At 40.4% G+C, this 20351-nt stretch overlaps 1 protein-coding gene across 1 annotated transcript in view; it reads right to left on the bottom strand.

Annotated features, from left to right (window-relative positions):
* Positions 1 to 20351, bottom strand: part of LOC115005268 (metabotropic glutamate receptor 8-like) — a 77547-nt gene that overhangs the window by 23371 nt on the left and 33825 nt on the right. Inside the window, exon 4 of the mRNA XM_029427063.1 lies at positions 382 to 517. Within this exon, the coding sequence (XP_029282923.1) occupies positions 382 to 517 (136 nt within the window). The remainder of the gene's footprint in view (positions 1 to 381; positions 518 to 20351) is intronic.

Raw genomic sequence — 20351 nt, 5'->3', positions numbered from 1 at the left:
AAATGAAAAAGATATTTAATTTTAGGATAAATGTCGAGGGACAAATTAAATCCCTCAAAAACTTTAAAAAAGCTGAACCTGCTCACCCCAAAATAAGTAGTGAAAACACATATAATATGATATAAAAAGATTTATTTGATGTATTTATTTATAAACGCATAAAATATGTTAATGTATTCACATGTTGTATTGATGGACATGTAAAGTATTTGTTTATTATCTTCTATTCATAATTAATCTATGATTTATTTCATTATTATTATCAGTTGTGTGTATTTTCTTCCTGTACCTTAGCAACACAGATGTATTAATATGAGTCACACACACTGCAACAATCATCTGCAAACTTTACAAAATCAAACGCGTGTTTATTGTTTTTACCGGATGTCGTCCTCGTTAGCGAACATGATGACAGCGCGGGCGTTGGGCGTCTCCATCAGTCGCAGGATGATCTTGTCGAACTCGCCGGGTCTCGGCTCCCGAAGGACCTTCAGAGACTGAGCGATGCAAACCCCACCTGGGAGAGAGAGGATTTAAAAAGTAAGACTCAAGGATTCGTTTGAGAGTATTTTAGTCTCTTGAGACGATCATGGAGGAGAAGTATTCAGATCTATTAAAAAGTAGCAATACCACAGAGTAAAAATACTCAAAAGTAAAAGTATCGCATGTCTCTCCGCTGATTGGTTGTTGAAGAAGCTGTCGAATTAAACATTTATTTTTGTCGGGACATCATGTGACGTCTCTGAACCGACGCTGCAACAAGAAGTCAGATTGTATAGAAGTCTATGAGGAAATGTTTCTACTTCTCTCTTGATTTATTACATCAGTAACATTTTCCTGATGAGTTTATGTCTCAATCTGTAGTTTCAAGTCTTCAACACATGATGTTCATTTAGTAACTTATGGAAACATTTAGGGTAACATAATAGATAAAGCAGCGTCTGTTATGACCACGGTGTCGTCTGGTCTCGGTGCGATCGGTGTTTTTGTCTTGGACCTTTGACCCTTTCAGTGTTTTCAGTTCATGAAATCTAATTGTAACATTTTGGTCGCCTTGTTCAAGATGGCGACGGCCAGAAGGACAAACTCGAGGCTTCAAAATAGTGACGTCACCGTGACTACGTCCACTTTTTATATGCAGTCTGTGGATAAAACCAGCAACTCACTACAGACAAAGACATGAGGTCAGAAGTTTCCTGTCTCACAAGTTAAACCTTCCTTCAGATCTCTGCAGACGTTCCTCCTTCAGGTGTCGCTCTGCAGTGTGAACATCTTCAGCAGACGTGTCAACAGATCTGCAAATCTGGTGTAACTGTGGGTATTATTTTCACATTATGTGTCTGCTGTAATGTTTTAATTATCTTCACTGTTTGTCTCGTTCTTATCTTCACGCCACTGCTGTGATGCGTCACCGCAGATATTATTAAACCTTCATCTGCAGAAACTAAAGTCAGGGGGTTTGTTAATGCAGCCAGACACTAAATACTGTCAAATACCAACGGAAATCTCGCTAATTATTGCTTAAAAATAAGTGGATCTGCTTTATTCTGTCTTGGATCGAGAGGAAGATGACAAAGATGAGAAAAACTAAAAACGAGGCCATTAAGATGAATGAGAAATGTGTAGGAGGAAGAAGAGAAGAAAGAAGAGAAGAGTGGAAGCTACAACATGAGGATGAAGAGGAGGATAAAACTGAATATCACACATCTCTTAATGAATGTAATGATTTCATCGTCACAGACGGACTGAAAACGAGCCTCTGATGTGCGAAGGTTTTGTTTGTTGACGAGATAAAAAAAGCAAAAGTAAATGTGTTCTGATTTTGTCACATCAGAAAAGAAATGTCAAATTTAAATGATTGAAAAAAAATCGGCTTAAAAATCGGGAAAAGATAAGCAGCTCGGACACGCTGAGCGCTAACTTCCGATTTAGCCCGATGCTAACTTGAATGGGGATAAAATATCAGTGCAGCTCTACATTTCCAAATGTCGTGAAAGAAGTAATTTTGCGGCGACTGTTTGACAGGTGCAGCAGAATAAAGAGACGTAACAACGTGAGCACAAGTCGGTGAGCCGAGCACTGAAGCTCACAGCCGGTAATGAGTGTTATTATTTTATTATACTATTTATTATTGTTAATACCGGCTGCTCGTTCACTTTCTTTTATTAAGCTACCATGGTTGTTTACTTCTTTCATTTTATTACACGTGTTTGTCTATTTTATTTAATATGTTAACCTACTGTTGTTTCCCCGCTGTAGGACGAATAACGGATTTCTGATCCAGTGCGCCGCCGGCTGCGGTCAGTAAGTGTTGTATCTCGCGATTGAGTACATATATGTACTAGAGCATAGGTCTTCAACAGGGGGTCCGCGACCCCAGGGGGTCCGCGAGGTACTGCAGGGGGGTCGCAAAATTGTTTGTAGATAAAGCAAAAAAAAATTATATATTTATTTTGCACATTCACATCCTCCCCACCCCCCCTCGCACAGAACTCCGACTGCACCCCCCCCCCCCCCCCCCTTCATTTGAAGCAGGGGGTCCCTGCTCCATGCTACACCAGTTTGGGGGTCCTTGGCCTCAAAAACATTGAAGACCCCTGTGTTAGAGTTTACGTTATGGCTGCAGCGCGTCATCCATCCAGACTTTATTCATATTAAACAGATTTAAAGGCATTTTTACGCTCCTGAAAAAGCTGGAAAATCTCAACGCATCCTTCTTTGTTTTATTCAGCGTAATGACTTCCTGTTCTCTGGTTTCCCTTCAAGGTTCAGTAATAAAAGTGGATGTTTTCTCTTCGCCACATCATTAAACCCTCTGCTTTGCCTTGGCCGCTATAAGCACATTTGAAGTTTGTGATATTGTTCCTGCAGCGCTGCCCGCCGGGGACAGATAAACATTAGCAGAGTTTTGAAGATGAACCTCTGTCATGAAGTGAAGTAAAGAGGCTGCAGACGAGACCCATTTAATTGGCTCTGGAGTGGATTTATTTTATTATTTCTTTTATTTGTGGACAGAACGACTCGCCGGCCGATAGTCGCAGGAAACCTTGAGGGGGAAAAGAAGCAAACTGAAGATAATCTCAAGTGTTCGGTCTGACCTCGACTGTTTCAACAGCAGAGCCGTCAGAAAGGTTTTTTGTTTATTTTTCTAAAAAGGAGGTTAAAGAGTTCAAAGGTTACGGCAGCAAAGACTGAAGGTCCGACCACATGTGAGCTATACACACAGAAACAAAGATGTAACTTCAATTCCACACATATAGAATGATGTTTCAAGAAAAGATAAAGTAAGATAACAGATAAAAAGTCAAACAAAATATATAAAAAACTATGCAAATCATTGAAGTTGCAGTTTACTTCCATGTCTGCCCAAAATGTCCCCTCTTCATCATTTTATCCTCTTAGACATTTGTGTGAAATTGTCATAATCAGCATATAAATTCTTGAGTTGTGGCCAAAACACGTGTTTGTTTTTAAGCTCAGTGACCTTTGACCCCCACATTCGAAATCAATACAAGTGGATGTTTGCGCGAAATTTGAAGGAATTCCCTCGAGGCGTTCACGTACACGAGAACGGTACAGACGGACGGACAGACAGCCCAGAAACATAACGCCTCCGGCCACGGCTATAGACATAATGCAGATTATATATATTAATATAAAGTCAAATGTAAACAGGGAATGAATAAATGATTCGTAAATAAATATCTACTTGGGTTTGAATGGAGAAAATGTTTCTATAAATTACATGGAAACATCAAATGAAATGTTTAATAAATGACAAACTGTAGAATAAAGCCGCCGTGCAGCTTTAAGAAATACTGTTCAATACGACAGAAGCGTCCCCCAGAAGACTCCGTTTAGGAGCGAGGAGCTGCGTGGGTTCAGATCTGTTCAGCCTGAACTCTGAGGCTCCTTAAAGACTCTGCTGCCGTTATCATCCTCACACCCTCCACAGCGAGCTGAGAGGTCGTCTCCCACATGACACGGCTTCATTCAGACGCTTTCGGAGTAAAATTGATTCCATTCTGAACTCATGCATTTCACAGGTCCATCAGGCCATCAGATTGCAGCCGCAGCATCTCTCCGGGAGAGACCCTTCTTTTTTTTTGTTAAACGAGGGTTTGGGATTATATATTTGGAGGTCAGGCGGCTGAGAGTGAAGACGGCAGCATCGCCTCACATCTCAGCGAGACATTCAACTAAATCAGTTTTCTGGACACCTGAGAGGTTCTCAGAAACACACATTACTCCTGATACGAGTTCACAGTCAGAGGCGAAAGGTAAAAGAGGTGAATGTGTTCGATCAAGTGATTATTTAAAGACTTTACTGACCTGCTGGCTCACTACCAACTGGCTAAAATCACGACAGACCAATTCAACCATTAAAATGCTAACATTAGCACGTCACCATGTGTGTTGTTTCAGCTACAGGTGAGACGTGAGATACAACACAAGACCTTTAGTCGTTGGTTAAATAAGACTCAGTCGACTTACACTGTGGAGCTTCAAGCTAAATGCTAACGTCAACATGCTGCTGTTTACCATTGTCACCATCTTAGTGTTAGCATGTTAGCATGTGCTAATTAGCACGAAGGCAATGCAAGTTCATTTGTACAGCACCTTATCATACACTCATTCAAAGTGCTTCATGGGAAGGAACACACATATAGAAGATAGATCAAAGCACAAACATGTTTTAAAAAGGAAAACCAAATAAATACAAATACTATAAAACTGACTAATTAAAAGTCTTTAGCTTAGTCTTTAAAATGGCTTCAGTTGAGACATTTCTTGGTTTGAAGGGAAGCTGATGCAGCAGTGAGCAGCTGAAAGGCTGAAAGCCGTTTCACCACCTTTGAATTGAACTCTCTGCACCACCCTGCAGCTCTGACTGACCTACCAGGCCTGTACAAACATATCCATGATATATTCTGCGCCCAGACCATTGAGTGACTTATAGACAATAAGCAGCGCCTTGAAATCAATTCTATATTTAACCGGAAGCCGAACTGGGGAAATGTGTTCCCTCTGTTCTCAGTATTCTAGCAGCAGAACAAAGCACAGCTGAGGACATAAACCAAAGCATTGGACACACTAAAAGTATTCAGATATTTTACTTAAGTAAAACATATTGCAAATAATATTGCAGCTGGTAAATATGGGACATATCTTTAAATATGTTTTACATCTTTTTGTATAAAATGAAAACATATTTTTATTTAGAGCAATTAACTTTGAGATGATTTCTGCTCAGAGGTAAACTGGTTACTTATATTCCCAGTCATATCATGTACGACTGACTGTTGTTATTGCATCATATAATCACTGACAGGCAACTAACCCTCCATCTGTCAATCATCTGTCTGTCAAACAACACTGATGATTTAAAAAAGATGAGATTCTCCTGCTGCTCAACAGGATGAAAACCTTTAACTCCATCTCTGGTTTTAAAGGAGTCTGTTATATATATATAATATATAATATATAATATATATTATATATAATATATATATTATATATATTATATATAATATATTTAATATATATATATATATATATATAATATATATATTATATATATTATATATAATATATTAATATATATATATATATATATATATATATATATATTATATATAATATATTTAATATATTAATATATATATATATATATATATATATTAATATATTATATATAATATATATAATATATATATTATATATAATATATATAATATATATATTATATATTATATATATATATATATATATATATAATGTATATGATGTATAATATATATTATATATATATATATAAAAAATATATATAAAAAATATATGTACACTTTTTTGTGTGAAGCTTGTTTGGCGTTCACTTCCTGTAAAGGTGCCTCCACCCTTTTTACATTTTCCTGGACATTCTTGATTTTCTCAACTTCTTTTCCACTTTTATAGCGATTGGCGGGTGTTTACCTGCTGTATGCTAATTAGGATCAACTGGCATGTGCTTCCCACTCACAAAGACAAAGGGATTCATCGTTATAACAACACAGCTACGGACAACTCTGCGGTCTAAGAGCGCGTTATGAATCTGACGTAGGACCTTTCTCAAGAACCAATGTAAGGAGAGATTTAGGGAGATGTTGGTCATTGAGGCCGAGTGTTCTGGTGGTATCTTCTATGATGAAAAGGTTTTTTGGTAATTCACAACACACTCTCCATTCGGCCATTGCATCGCTTTTAAAAAGGGCAGCTGACCATGAAGCCTTGATACAAATCTGACCTTTAGTTGCCATTAAAACCTTCTTCAGCTTATTATTTTTTTGTCCTTGCAGCCGACACAGGCCGGAGAGTTGGGACTGAGTTTAAATGACTTCATAATAATCAGGATATGCAGAACACACAATCACCAGACAGAACTGATATTAGCTGATTCTGCAGATTACGTTCAATTGTATTTTATAAGCGAACTGTGTCCAACAATAAATACATTTATCTGTATGAATGTACGAGAGGCTCTGTGGAGCTTCCTGAGGGAACCTCTGCAGACTCATGTGGAAATAATAAAGATGGACGCGGCATGATTTTAATGAGTTTTAGCTTCAGCTGAGACTTTTCCAATATGAGAAAACTAAAGTGGAAAATCAGCGACTGAGGCGTCTCCTGCTGCGCTCAAACACTGCATTAAGTTTGGGGCGACAAAGTGGGAAATAATCAGTTAACAGACCCTGCATGAAATGTTGTCATGTGCAATTTAAAATCCAAAGTGCAAACACACACACACACACACACACACACACACACACACACACACACACACACACACACACACACACACACACAGATGTGATAATGTGGGAATGTGCTCCCATTCCCGTGGAAACAGATAAAGAAAACCCTGCAGCTTCTAACATCCTGAGGATTTACTTAAAGCTCTTCAGGGAACATCTCGGCTGTAAGCTGCTGCACTGAACTGAAATTCCTACAGATATACTTTATTTAAAAAAAGAAAATCATTACCTGGAGCTCATCATTCAGCATCTCTTTGTAAAAAAGATTAAATTGTTTTCATTTGGACTGGAGGTACCTGCAGTCTGTTGAGTACTTTTGACGTTTAATGGACATTTTGTTGGAGCTGGTGTCACCTTCTTTATCTTCTTCATGTTGATACCTTCTGCTTTCTGAACCTGCTCTGAGCAACTCAACGTTCCCCTCATTGGACAAAACTCCACGACTCTGAAAAGACTAAAAGACTTAGAGCGAGGACATTTAACGCTCCTGCAGCTGCTTTTTATTTAACCCATCAGCTGCTTTCATGAGACGTTTCATGCGGGTGGATTTCATCAAAGTGAAATGCACATAATGAAAGATCATCAGGTGTCAGTGGTAAACTTATCGTTTTGGTACATTTCAGAAAATAGTGACTCTTCCACAATGTTTGTTTTGTCCAACAATTCAAAATTAAATTAACAAGTTTTATTTATTTACAAGGAAAAGCAGTAAATCCGCACGTTTGAGAATAATCTGTCAATCAACTAATCGTACAGCAGTTTCATTTAATAAGAAATCTTTTGGTTTTAGAAGCTTTTTATATGTTTTGTAGGTAAAAAAACGAACATAAAATCGGATAAACATGTATTTAGGCAGAACGAGGACAGAAATAGTGAAGATGAAGTGAGAAAATAAAAGGAGAGAAATAAAGTGTATAAAAACTAAATTATGAATATAATAAGAAAAGACTCTGCAAGAGCCTATGAAGACAAATACTGCAGGTAAAAGTTAGAAGCAGCAGGAAAACAATTCAAGTGAAGTAGCTAAACGTTTGTACTTCGTGGAAAACCTCCTGAATGCATCTGGATTGCATTATGGCAGCGGGGGGGGGGGGGAAGGTGTGTGTTCGTACATCCAAAGGGTAAATGTGATCTGCTTTTGTCTTTCACGCACCAACACCAAACTCTAATGCTGCACAAATGTGACGACGTGGAATCAAACGAAGCGTGTCAGAGGGAATAATGCAATTTCCCCGTTGCTTTTCCACGTAGCCGAGGAAAGACTCACAGCGGGATGGCTGAACTCAAAGGCGGACCAAATAAGCGTGGCCGGACCTTTGAGAAGGCACGACGTCTAATGGAACAGATATCATTAAAGCGTTAGCCTCTGGCAAAGCCTTTTACGCTGACCTTTTAATTAACAGTTCACCGTGGCAGCGGGCGTTTCTACTGCTGTAAATACTGAGTGAGAGTGACAGAGACAGGACGCATGTGCCCGCTCGCTCTTTTCATTCCTCGCCTTTGAGCCGCTGAACGCTGAACGCCCGACCATGAAAGGTTTCCTGGGTAACACATGCACAACCTTGACTTGAAGGCCACGGGAAACAAGCGGAGCCGTGTGTCAACAAAGCACTCAGTACACCTAAAAAGCTAAACAAACCTCCTTCAAAGAGTCTTCCTGGCTGCTCACCCCCTTTCAGTCGGTGAGTGCACATTTATTCCAGATGATCAATCTGAAGGTTCTGATTGAGGAGCGACAGTATTTAGTCGTCAGACAGCAAAAGGTCACTACAGATCTCAACAGAGGATCGATAAGCGGATTAGAAACTACATTTGGATACAATATAACCCCAACGATGTACTTAACTTTACGGGGAAGGTGCGTCCAAAATGGAAGAAGATATCTATCGTTGTGCATTTACTCGTACACACATGTTCCGAGCTAGCTAGCACGTAAGTTGTTAGCTCCCCAGCTACAGTAGTTTCTCAACTAGCCATGCAAGTAGCTGCAAAGACACCAAGCTTTTAGTCTTTTGGCTTCAAGTTTCTGGCTTCTCCTAGCCGAACGCCGCTGTGTCATTCATAAATACGGTGGTATCTTCAGCATGTAGGGGGAAGTCTGAGAACAGACTCTGGTGTAAATCCCTCTGATGTGGGGGATTCTTTAAGAGCCGCCATTTTTAAACAGATGTTTAAAAGTCATATCTGAGAGGAGACTTTACAGAAACATTTGGACTATAACCACACACACACACACACACACACACACACACACACACACTTTCAGATGCCCTGTGAAAGGTCTTATTTTAGCCTTCGTTGGACCACATATGAAACTGCTTACAGTGTTAGAAGTCCTCAGAATATCCCCAGAGGTAGAGATACTCAAAATGAGCATCATGTCTTAAAATGCAAATGAGGAAGAGAGGGGATCAGCCATGTTCTCAAAGTCCGATGTTCCCAGGGCGTGTGTCTCTTCATATAAACTAACATTGTAAGCTTTTGGCAGATTTCTGCAGAGCAAGAACGAAGAAGGTTCATATTTCAAATGCAGTTGAATGAGAATAAAAATCTGTTCAGCCACTGTGGAGATGGAAGTCAAAAGTCAAGAAACCGGCAGAATTGAGGGCGTATAGAGCAGAATAACATCAGGAGGCTTTAAGCTGTGGCTGATCTCAACATATTGACCAAAGAACAAACATCAAATCCACATTTCCAAAAGAAATTAAAGATATGAGAGGGTGACTGAAAGGCCAAGAGATCATTTAGAATTTACCTGAAGACACCTGAACGCTTCTTAAAGATCTTTAAACTTTGCATTTGTGTAAAAAACATCATTCAGAGAAAGTAAGGAAAGTTTTCTTTCTCCATTAAAATTCTCTTTCCTTCAGGCTTCACCATAAAAACTCTAACGAGCTCATTTAGAGCATCATTTTATGAGTAGTGAAGCAAATGAGGAGGACGTGATGTATTCCGTCTGAACCGCGGACGCACACGGGAGGAGGCGGGACACCATCAGAGCCGGTTCAGGTGCACAACGTGAAGAGTAACATATGAACACACAACGACGTCACGTGTCTGTCTGCGCGCACACAGACATCAGCTTTGCACCTAAACATATGAAAACTTTTAATGACGTTGAAATTAAAGGTTTACTTTTGCATTTTTCTCCCGTTAACGTCCGGACGGCTCCTCTAACTGTCGGCTTTACATCTTCACAAAAGATGTGACGCATTTATTAACCAAACACTAAAGAGCTCCGCAGGAAAGAAAACTATTTGAATTCATTCACGCTCTCGAATTAACAAGCAATAAATAATAATACTTGATTACGGTGTATATCACAATGTAGCATGTTTTCTGGTTATTAGATAAGTAAAAAGTTTATAAAATAATACAATTAATTAGTATTTTCTCATTTAATTCAGAATTTCTATGCAAAAGTCAACAGTTTTAAGTGAATGTATAGAGAACAAATATATATATATATTCCCATCTATACACAGTTTGGTAAAATAAAAACAAAACTATGTGCTTCTTATTTTGAATTTATCCATTTTTAAAGACGTAGTTGTGTATCACGATATCTCGATTTATTTAATTGAAAGACAATAAATGTATATATCACCTCCCAGCCCTACGAAATAAAAAACAAGTTGTATTTATTAACTTTATTCACATCTAAATACTGTTGTCTATGACATCCCTTTAACATATAGTGTGTTAAATAAACCAGAACGTAAAGACAAAATAGACTTCATGTGATGATTTCTGTGTAATCTCATTACATAATCGGGGTCATGTGATCGCCTCCCATTGGCTGTTGTGAGGCCACACCCGTGTTGTGTTTGTTCTAAGGCCTGAGGAAGACGTGGTCGAAACATTTATAATGATTTAGCCACTTAAATAAAGGCTTTTTAGCATTTCCTTCTTCATGGTTACTTCCTGTTTACCCTGTTTAAGAGCACCGACACGTCCTTCATCTGCGGTTAAGTGTACAGAGCAACCTTTCCTCTCGGTCTTCCTCTTGAACGCCATGTTCTGTTCATACTTGCAGGACCGGGGTCAGCTGGAGGTCATCCTACTTCATGCGAGATGAAAAGAAAACAAACTCTGATTTCTGTTTCTTTTCTTGCATCGTTACCGAAGGCTTGATCCTTTTTGTTTGAAGCCTGCGAGCGTTCTTCAGCATCACATCCTTTACACTAGTTACCCTCCGCCTGCAGTTCAAATGCGCTGCTGCTGCTGGGTGAAGCGTCAGGGCGGCGTGGGGACGGGTCTGTCCTCGCACAGTGGGAGCGGGTGATGAAATCCACCGCAACAGCTCATCACTGTGAGCCAGTCAGCACCTGTGTGATACTGCTCAAGGTTGTTCTGTGTCCGTCACAGGGAGGAAGAATCATTAATCCCTGTTCTGTTGAAACACAAGTAGAAACGATGGCAAAAAAGGTTTCTGAAACAAGACGCGCAGGAAGTCATCAATATTTCATAAAAACACAACGTTGATGCACGTTGATGCACGTTGATGCTGGGAAAAGGTCAGTGGCATCAACCTTTGACATCACTCGGCATGGTGACACTGGTTAGAGCTCACAATGAATACAACGGGTTTTAACGCACGTCACACACCTCCAAATACTCTTCACAGGATATAATAATATATAAAATGATCCTGTATTTTAAATAGCATTCTTCCATAATAATTTAAAAACTCACAAAATGTTATATTTGAAAGGACAGTAGGCTACTTAACTACACAGGCTGCGCATGCTAATGTGATGTAATGTAGATTGATTGAAAAATAATGTGAACTTTACCAAAACAAAAGTCTCATAAAGCCCAAAGTCACAAGTTTGTCTCAGAAGACTTTACGTCATCTAACAAACATACAAGATCCGCGATCCTTACAGAAGCTAGCTAAAGAACAGAACATGTTAGTAAAGTATCTTTTTCTGTACGATGAGGGATATCAGATTAATCTCCATGTGTTTAGCCTAGCTTAGCACAAAGGCTAAACGCAGGGGGAAACTGCTAGCTTAGCTCAATCAAAAGTGGAGCAAAAAGAAAGAAAACCTGCGTCCTTTTTAGCCACAGTGATTACAAGTTTTGCTGACATTAACTAGCAGGAGAATGTAAAGTTTAGTCCAACTATCATCAACAAATTGAGCTAATTAAATTGTGTCCCCAAACCCTGACACAGAAAGCTAATTATCTTTAGCTAGAATGCTAACGTTATCCGGCTGCTTTGTTAGCTTGTTAACAAGAAACAATGGCTCAAATGATTCAGATGGATATAATGTTCATCGCCGTGTGTCCAGCGTAGACCGATCTAGGGCGTGTTTAGCCTAGCTTAGCACAAAGACTGAACGCAGGGGGAAACTGCTAGCCTAGCTTCTTTAAAAGAGGAACAAATCCAACTTTCCACAACTCCAAATGTGTGTGTTAAAGTTGGGATTAAGACTCAGTTTGACATGAATCAGCCATCAATTCTTTGCAATTCTGGTTTTTTACACATTTTATTACTCATCTGTTGTTGAGTCGAGTGGTTACCAGCCATTATTATTATTATCTATTTTTAAACGTACAAAAACACGTAAACAGTAGCACCAGACGGTCACAAAGCACATGTTCTCTGTTTTACACAGAACTGTTGAAAGAGGCGGAGAAAAGAAACCTTTGTTCCAATTTGTCTTTCAGTGCATGCTCGTCATTGTTAGCGAGCTCTGGATCAGAGGTGCATTCTGGGTTTCCAGCAGCTGATGATGTATTCAGTGAAAGCAGCTCGTTCTGATCCGCCTCCCCTCATTCTGAGGACTCGGTTACAGAAAGAAAGACAATGGGATCAAAATAGGCTGAAGATTATTCAGAATTATAATTTCCTGTCATTGAAATGTCATCGAGGTGTCAGTGGGAAGCGGAGGAGCGGCTGGGGAGGTTTAGGTTTCCCTGTAAGTAACCATTTCTCTTTTTTCTGGCGCCTTTTTAACAGCTGACAGAGAGCGAAAACAACATTTAGTCACAACACAAGTCAAAATACCAATCATTTCATACAGACTGATTTTAAGTTTTAAATTATGGCTGTTTGCATCCATCTTGGGTCTACAGTGTTCTGTATTTGTTTGTATTTCCAAAAAACGTAAATCTCAATAAAGCCTCAGGCCAGTGGAGAGCTTTCATTTTGAAGTAGCAGCGAGAAACGTTGGGTTTACATCAGCAGTCATTAGCTCCAACACTCTGCAGACGGTTATGCAGGAGTGAAACTAAACTCCAAAACCACAGAGATAGAAAAGCATGTTATGACCGCACAGCGAAAGCACAGCGAACCCGGCCCGTGGAGGAACCAATTAAAGCTGGAGTGCGGGACTTTAACATATAAATGAGCGTCCGTAACAGTCAAGCTCTTGCTCTGCATTTCACAGGAAACTGGAGTTGTGGCGACGCTCTCCCCCGACCACCAGGAGTGCTCTATTCAAGTCTTTTTGCCTTTTTTTTTGTATCCACTCCAGAAACGTATCTTCCGCCATGATTATAACTGCTTCTCTGTAATCACTTTCGCTGCCAGCTTTATTGTCCTCTTCATGAAACAACAGTTATCCAATTACGCGACACTAAAAGGCGTTTTCACAAACCAACATCTGCTGTCATTGTGTTTCCAAGCGAACACTCATGCAGTTAGATTTCAGTGAGAACATAATGCGACAATAGCAGGAAGTGAAGCAGAACGCAGGATTATGAGATGCCTGCGTTGAGACGGACACTTCTAGAAGAAGAAGTAGAAGTCCGATGTTTGCTCGACATCTGGGCCTGAAGAGAACATTCAGAACGTGCTAAATACGTTTATAAAGTCATTTGAGATCAACTGGAGAACAAAGGGATTCAGGTTCATGTTTCCTGACCGATAAGAAAGACTTCTGTGAGAACATGTCCAGCGCTGCTCCTCAGCAAATACACTTTAATCTGTGCACTGTGAAACCGAACCAATGGTATCGATTTCGAGCCGAATGCGAAACAAACTGCACTCGATGTTGAAGAATATTCTATATTTCTTTCTTTTTGGTGCACCTGATCAGCAGCGGCGACAACGACGATGACAACACAGTTAAAACTTTGCTCCGTCTTGGTGGCGCGGTGACGAGCAGATGTCACATTTCAGTGACGAGGTCAGATCATCATGTTCTGAAGTCTTTCATGTCTTTGACTGAGAAGACGCTTTGTCTTTCTGTTCCTGTACGTTTATCAAGGTCTTTTGTTGTCACGGTAACACCAGCCTCCATGAGATGGAGGAACGACGACAAACAAACTCTTTCATTGATCGAAAGCTGAGTCACTTCAGAAGAAACATCAAGACTGACATTTCTTTATCTGTTGCATTGAATCACATCTGTGGAAGAAGAGACAGAACTCACATGTTCTTGTTTCTTCACCTTGATTTGTGAAGATAAGGTCTTCTGTTTGTTTTTGAAACTCTTGAAACAAACCTCCCCAAGAAACAATCATCCAAAGAAAACTAAAAATGCTCTCCAGGAAACATTGAAACAAATAAATAACATGACAAGAACGTTTAGAACGAGTAGAGTTATGGAGCAGGACAAGGAGAAGAAAAAACGAAAACCAGCGTCCTGACGGAGACAGGAAGTGTGCATGTCTTATATGAGAGGGGGGAAGAAAATAAATAGTTTAAGGGATAAAGAAGTACTGAAGGGACGATGGGAGAGGATGAGCAGCCGAGAGAAAGAGGAGAAAGAAAAGCAGATTATCTCCTGCAGGCTTTCACACTTCTGAGGGAGAAAGACGAGTTTCTCCACAGAGACTGATCCGACAGAACGTCAGCGAAAATACAACACCATCACATCCTCCATTTAATCTGCACACACACACACACACACACACACACACACACACACACACACACACAATTTGACTGAAAACTGTTTGATGAGGAATATCAGCTGCCAAGTTAAAAAGAAATAAGTCTTTATGTGACAGTCTTTATTGAAACATCAAACGTTCAGGAGGAGAAAGCAGATAAATGACGGCCGTCAGCTGTCGTCTCCGTTTACCGACAGACGACTGAAGACCTCCGGCTTCTGCAGCGACTTCATGACAACACAAGTGACTACATGGAGATCACAGCTTCCATTTACTAAAACTAATGACGGAGCAACAAGGATTTTGGTTTTAGCCTTAATATGACTTTCAGATAAAAATAAAACAGTATGAATAACAAATTTGAAGCAATTATTGCATTTGCTCGTCGGTTCGTTTGTATTCACACTTCAAGAAGAAATGCTATACGCAAACAAGCTGTTCTCCCATTGGTACCAAATGTTACCGGGAAGATTCGGCACAAAACGGGCTCCTTGTTTGCGTTGCGTTTGCCTCGTTAATGCGGTGTTTTAAATAAACCAGACATGCAGCTCCAGTGAGCGTCCTGACTGCGACTACTTCACTGAACGTCGTGCTACTTCAGGAGTTGGTGTCACGACCTCGGACACAAGGAAGGAAGACTCAAAGTGCACAACGGCAGAAACAAATGTAACGTGTAAAATAAAATACTTTACTTGAAAACATGCAACTCAAAACGCTCACGAGGAGGATGTACAAAATATCCCAAAACCAGGTAACACGCTGGTTTATTACACTTGGATATAACAAGACGACCTGGCACAAGACCAGCGGAGACGGCACTATTTATACAAGAGGTGAGTGGGCACAGGTGGAAACAATCAGGGGCGGGGCTGACAATGGCGGGAAACACACAAAGACAGGAAGTAGAGAGATCTGGACTGAGAAACAAGAGGTAGGTACAAAATAAAATAGGAAGTGAAACGACAGACAGTGACCGACAAGACTCCAGATTACTTAACAATTAGTGCAAATGAGCTCGGTGACGACACCTTTAAATAGGCCGGTTAAATATATTAAAGTTCTCATTTCTGCTGATTTTCAATGCACTCATTTAACAGCTTTTAAATGGTCCTAACTCCACATGCATGGCTATTTTGTCAAACAAGAAAAAACGACACAGGTGTCGATAGAAATGTACAATATTTAGTGATAATCCCTCAAAACTACAAACAAACTATAAATCAATCTGTTTACATTTAAAGGGATTTTATTCCAACTTGTTTTAGTTTAAAGTCTATGCATGAAAATATTAATAACTCACAGATTCAAACCTTTTACTAAACAAAATGTTGGTCTGCAGACAGATACATGAGATACGATGTGAAAACATCAGTACTTTCAGCAGGATGTATAAATAAGTTATGTTTGTTACTCATGTTCAGAGTTCACAGACGAAAAGACTTCAGGGAGTAAAACAGCACAAAAGCTACTAAACTCCTTCTTTAAATGCAATTTCTCCGATATTGAAATCTTCATTAAATTACTCTGGGACTCAAACTTCAAAGATTACAAATCCAGAAACTTTGATTCTGATCAAGTCATGAAACTCTCCGACATGATTCTAAATATTATTAACAAACTTATGTCTTCCCAGTTGTGTCCCTTACAGAACGTCTTCTTGAAGAAGTTTGTATAAGCGATGACGCGTTCAGTGTGACTCCTTCATTGTTCGGAGGTTTTTCTGACTGCAGCTCTTAAACTTTTGAATTCCTCGATAACTGTTCAGCCTGAAGACGACAACAAACGACACTCGAGAGAGAAGCAAACAAAAGAGCAGCTCTCTGAAAACCCTCAGACGAGCCGCCGTATCAGCCGAGAGACGTGTAATTAACAGCTGCGGAGCTGGATTTAGCTTCGGAGGTGGAGTTCAAACAGGAGCCGGCCCGCTGCGAGGATCCCGGTTCTCCTGGCGGGGAATCTCTCGGTTCGACTTAGTGCCGCTGACAACGTGCAGGAAAACTCTCAGAAATGAAACCTTCAGTCCTGCTGTGCTTCTCTCTCCTGCATTGTTTTCTTCATTAGTGACCGTATGATAGAGCTGTGCCGAATGTTTTTTACATTTCGGCTGGTCAAACGGAGCGTCTGCAGGAATAATAACCATAATATTGATGATAATTAACAATAAAAACCGTGCAAAGTAATCCATCCTGCGCTTCCTCTCTGTGAATGTTCTTATTTCCCCTCCTGCTTCAGAACAGAACGCTGGGAGTTGAGTCTGCACAGCGGGATCCAGTCAGAGACACAAAAGGACACAAGTGAAAGCGCTTTTCCCGCGCTGACAGCGGGACCCTGAATGTGTCCCGGAGCCATCTTTCCTCCACTGTGGTTCCTGCTGTTCTCCCTGCAAAGTTTCCCGACTTTACAAAGTGAAAATGTGAAAGTTGAGTTGGAGTTTCTGAAGTCGAGAAAGATGATTATCCAGAAGTCCACGTTTCCCTCACCTCCATACTTCCCAAAGCTCGGTGACACAACATGTAGATGTTTTTTCTTTTCCATTTTAACTGCCTTGGGACAGGAAGTTGGATTAACAGACTATCTTGCTCGATGCTCAGGGGACGTGTTTCACAAATGTCACTCAAACAGAAAGCAGAGGAAGTTTTAAAAAGTAAAATGCTCATGCTCCAAAGTACGGTGTTAGTAGCAGAGCTCTTTAGCCGGTCGGTTATCTCACCATCTATTGGATGGATTGCCACCAACATTGGTAAAGATATTCATGGTTCCAAGACCTTTAGCGCCACCAGCAGGTTGATATTTATTTATCTTTTAGTGATTGCCTGAACAACTATTTAATAGATTGGCACAAAAGTTGGTACAGAACTTCATGGTACCAAACAATTACTTTGGTGATCCTCTGACTTATAAAAATATATTTATCCAATGAATGGTAAATGGACTGCATTTATACAGCGCTTTTCCAATCTTTACGATCACTCAAAGCGCTTTACAACACATGTCAGCGTTCACACATTCATAGAGTCAGAGGATAGTAGACCTTGTCACGCGCTGTGAGGCCTCTTGTGATACTGGTGTTGTACCACACACACTGTGTTTAGGTTGTTTGTATTTGTAGGGAGAATCTCTTCTACAAAAGTAGCTGAGAGCAGAGACGCTCCACCATTTCTCGTGCATGTCAACAGCATGTCAGAGAAATGTCTCTGAATGTTTCCAGTGATGGAGCTGCGTAAAGTCATCTCTCTCCGCTCCCCGTCCGTATTCACGGTAAGACGACCCAAAACAACTCTGGAAAGCCAGGTGAAAGTATCAGCATGTGAGGCGGTGACTCCGCTGAGCGTGCAGGAGGTCGAGGCTCTCTCATTCAGGCTTCAGAGGAAGAAGCGTGCAGCCGCTGATGGCAGGGAGAGTTCAAAGACTTCAAAGGCGAACGGACAAGAAAAGATATTTAATCTATGGTTAATAGGATTACCAAAGCTGGGAAATGATTATTTAAGGACATTTTAAAATGTCCTACATAATGCTAGTGAAGTGGGCTCAGACCAGGAACTTCCAGGAAAAAAACATTTTGCAGTGATATTATGTAAATGCTCCTTTAATCTGTGACGGCTTCTGGCTGCCAATGAGGTCACTAACTCTGCTGCCTGGGAAACTCTGCTGTTATCTGCCAGCCGGCCCGGCACAGAGCAGCACGGCTCGGCCCGGCTCGGCCTGGTGGAAACAGCCACCTACAAGTTGACCCGCCCGGCTTCATTACAGAGACGAACCGCCAGGAAGAAACCTTGTTGTTGCTCTGAGCTCTTTTTCAGCCGCCGCAGAGCTCAGGTCCAGGTGTCGCTACTTGATTATGAACCAGGTGGATCAGAGACGCTCCGAGCAGCTGATCTTCATCTGGGCCGTGAACACAGAAGAGCAGGAGCGACAGGACGCTGCTGCTGGACGGTGAAGATTTAAAAATGGCTGCATTTACAGAACAATTACTGCACCATTTATTAATTTAATTTATAAAACAGTCCAGTATTTGTTTTCTAAATTAAATTAATGAATGGTGCATTTATTAATTGGATTTACAGAACAAATACTGCAGCATTTATTATTTAATTCACAAAATATTTAATGGACCATTTATTAATTTAATTTACAAAACAATTATTACTTTAGAATTTATAAATTACATTTATAAAACAATTATTTTTATTATTATATTTATTAATTTAATTTACAGAACATTTACTGATTTAAGATTTCGGCCAAATATGTTCTTGTATAGATTGCATTTGCATTATTTATTTATTTTACTTACTTATTTATTTCTGTCCTTGTGGTGCTGCAAAAAAACAATCTAATTTCCCCTCTGGAGATCAATAAAGCTCATCTTATAATAATCTTTTTCCACATGCATTCGTCCTCCCATCACCTGTAAACACTGTGGAGTTCCTCTTTTACTGTTTAAAGCCATCTCTGTTCCTTTACACCGCCGCGATAAGAAACAGTCATGATGTTAATTATTATCACTTTCCACAGCAGCTTAAATATTTCTTTTTCTTTTTTTGTATCGTAATGAGTCGTCTTCTGTTGGATAAGAAGATAATCCAATAAAGAAACGCGCATATTCAAAAGCAGAAGTGCCTTTTCCACAATCTACTCATTAGAAGCTAATCAGCGATCAGCGCTAATCAATACAACCTCTGATCAAGGTGACGTTACCTCCGTCAGCTGTGCAGCCAGCAGCAGCTGAGAGGCTTCACACCATCACACCTCCTGTTGATATAAATACATATTCAGGGCTGCTAATGAAGCCGTGTGCAGCAGAGTGTGTGTGTGTGTGTGTGTGTGTGTGTGTGTGTGTGTGTGTGTGTGTGTGTGTGCAGAAACAACAGCAGCAGCAAAGATGAAAGCTCATTGATCCCACAGAGGAGCCCCAGCTGCTCTCTGCACATCGTCCTGTTATTAATCTGAAGCTTTTTAAACGCCTCGATTGCAGCCATTCTTCATGATTACTGCTGCTGCTGCTGCCATTTACACACAGTTTACAGCAGTGTGGGATGTTGCAGCAGCAAGGTTATAAAGCTGGTTACAGTGATGGAGGGAAGCGGAGAGCATGGCAGGCAGGGAAATATATATATTTAAAGTTACTGCAGAGAAGCTGTCATAATAAAGTCATTGTGCAGGGTGTTGACGAGGAAACATGAGCTGCAACAAGAGGCTCGTTAGAGACGGCTCTGCTCTCTGGATGTACAATTATTTCTTTGCAGAAAACAGAAAACATTTTGGTTTTAAGAAACGTGTTCATCACGCGTTGAATTCACAAATGGCCCAAAAGCCACAACTTCCATAAGGACACCGTGCAGCAGTGACACCTAGTGAAACTTTGGCCGTCGCTGGCTATGTGCTGGTACGCTTCGGTCGAGTCTGCATCATTGCAGCTGTTAGCTCAGCTAGCAGAGGATAGCTAGTGTTACAACCAAGGTCCGTCTGGAGTTCTGGAGGAGGTTCTGGCTCCACTTTGCTTTCTTGGCAAATGGTATTTTGTTTATTTTGCTGAAAAGAGTCGGCCCAGTAAACTGCTGGAGAAGTAGACCAACGAATAGCCTGATCCACCACTGACGCGTTTCTCTTTTAACATCACAGAAGATTTCCTTTTGTTTTCCCGCCTTCTGTTCCCGACACTGATGTTGCACAAACAAACCAGCTGGAAGTTATTCAGCAGAAGCAGTTTGG

This window comes from Cottoperca gobio, unplaced genomic scaffold (genome assembly GCF_900634415.1).
Source record: "Cottoperca gobio unplaced genomic scaffold, fCotGob3.1 fCotGob3_290arrow_ctg1, whole genome shotgun sequence".
Lineage (NCBI taxonomy): Eukaryota > Metazoa > Chordata > Actinopteri > Perciformes > Bovichtidae > Cottoperca > Cottoperca gobio.
The sequence above is the reverse complement of the archived record's forward strand: the minus strand, read 5'-3'. Positions and strand labels throughout refer to the sequence as shown.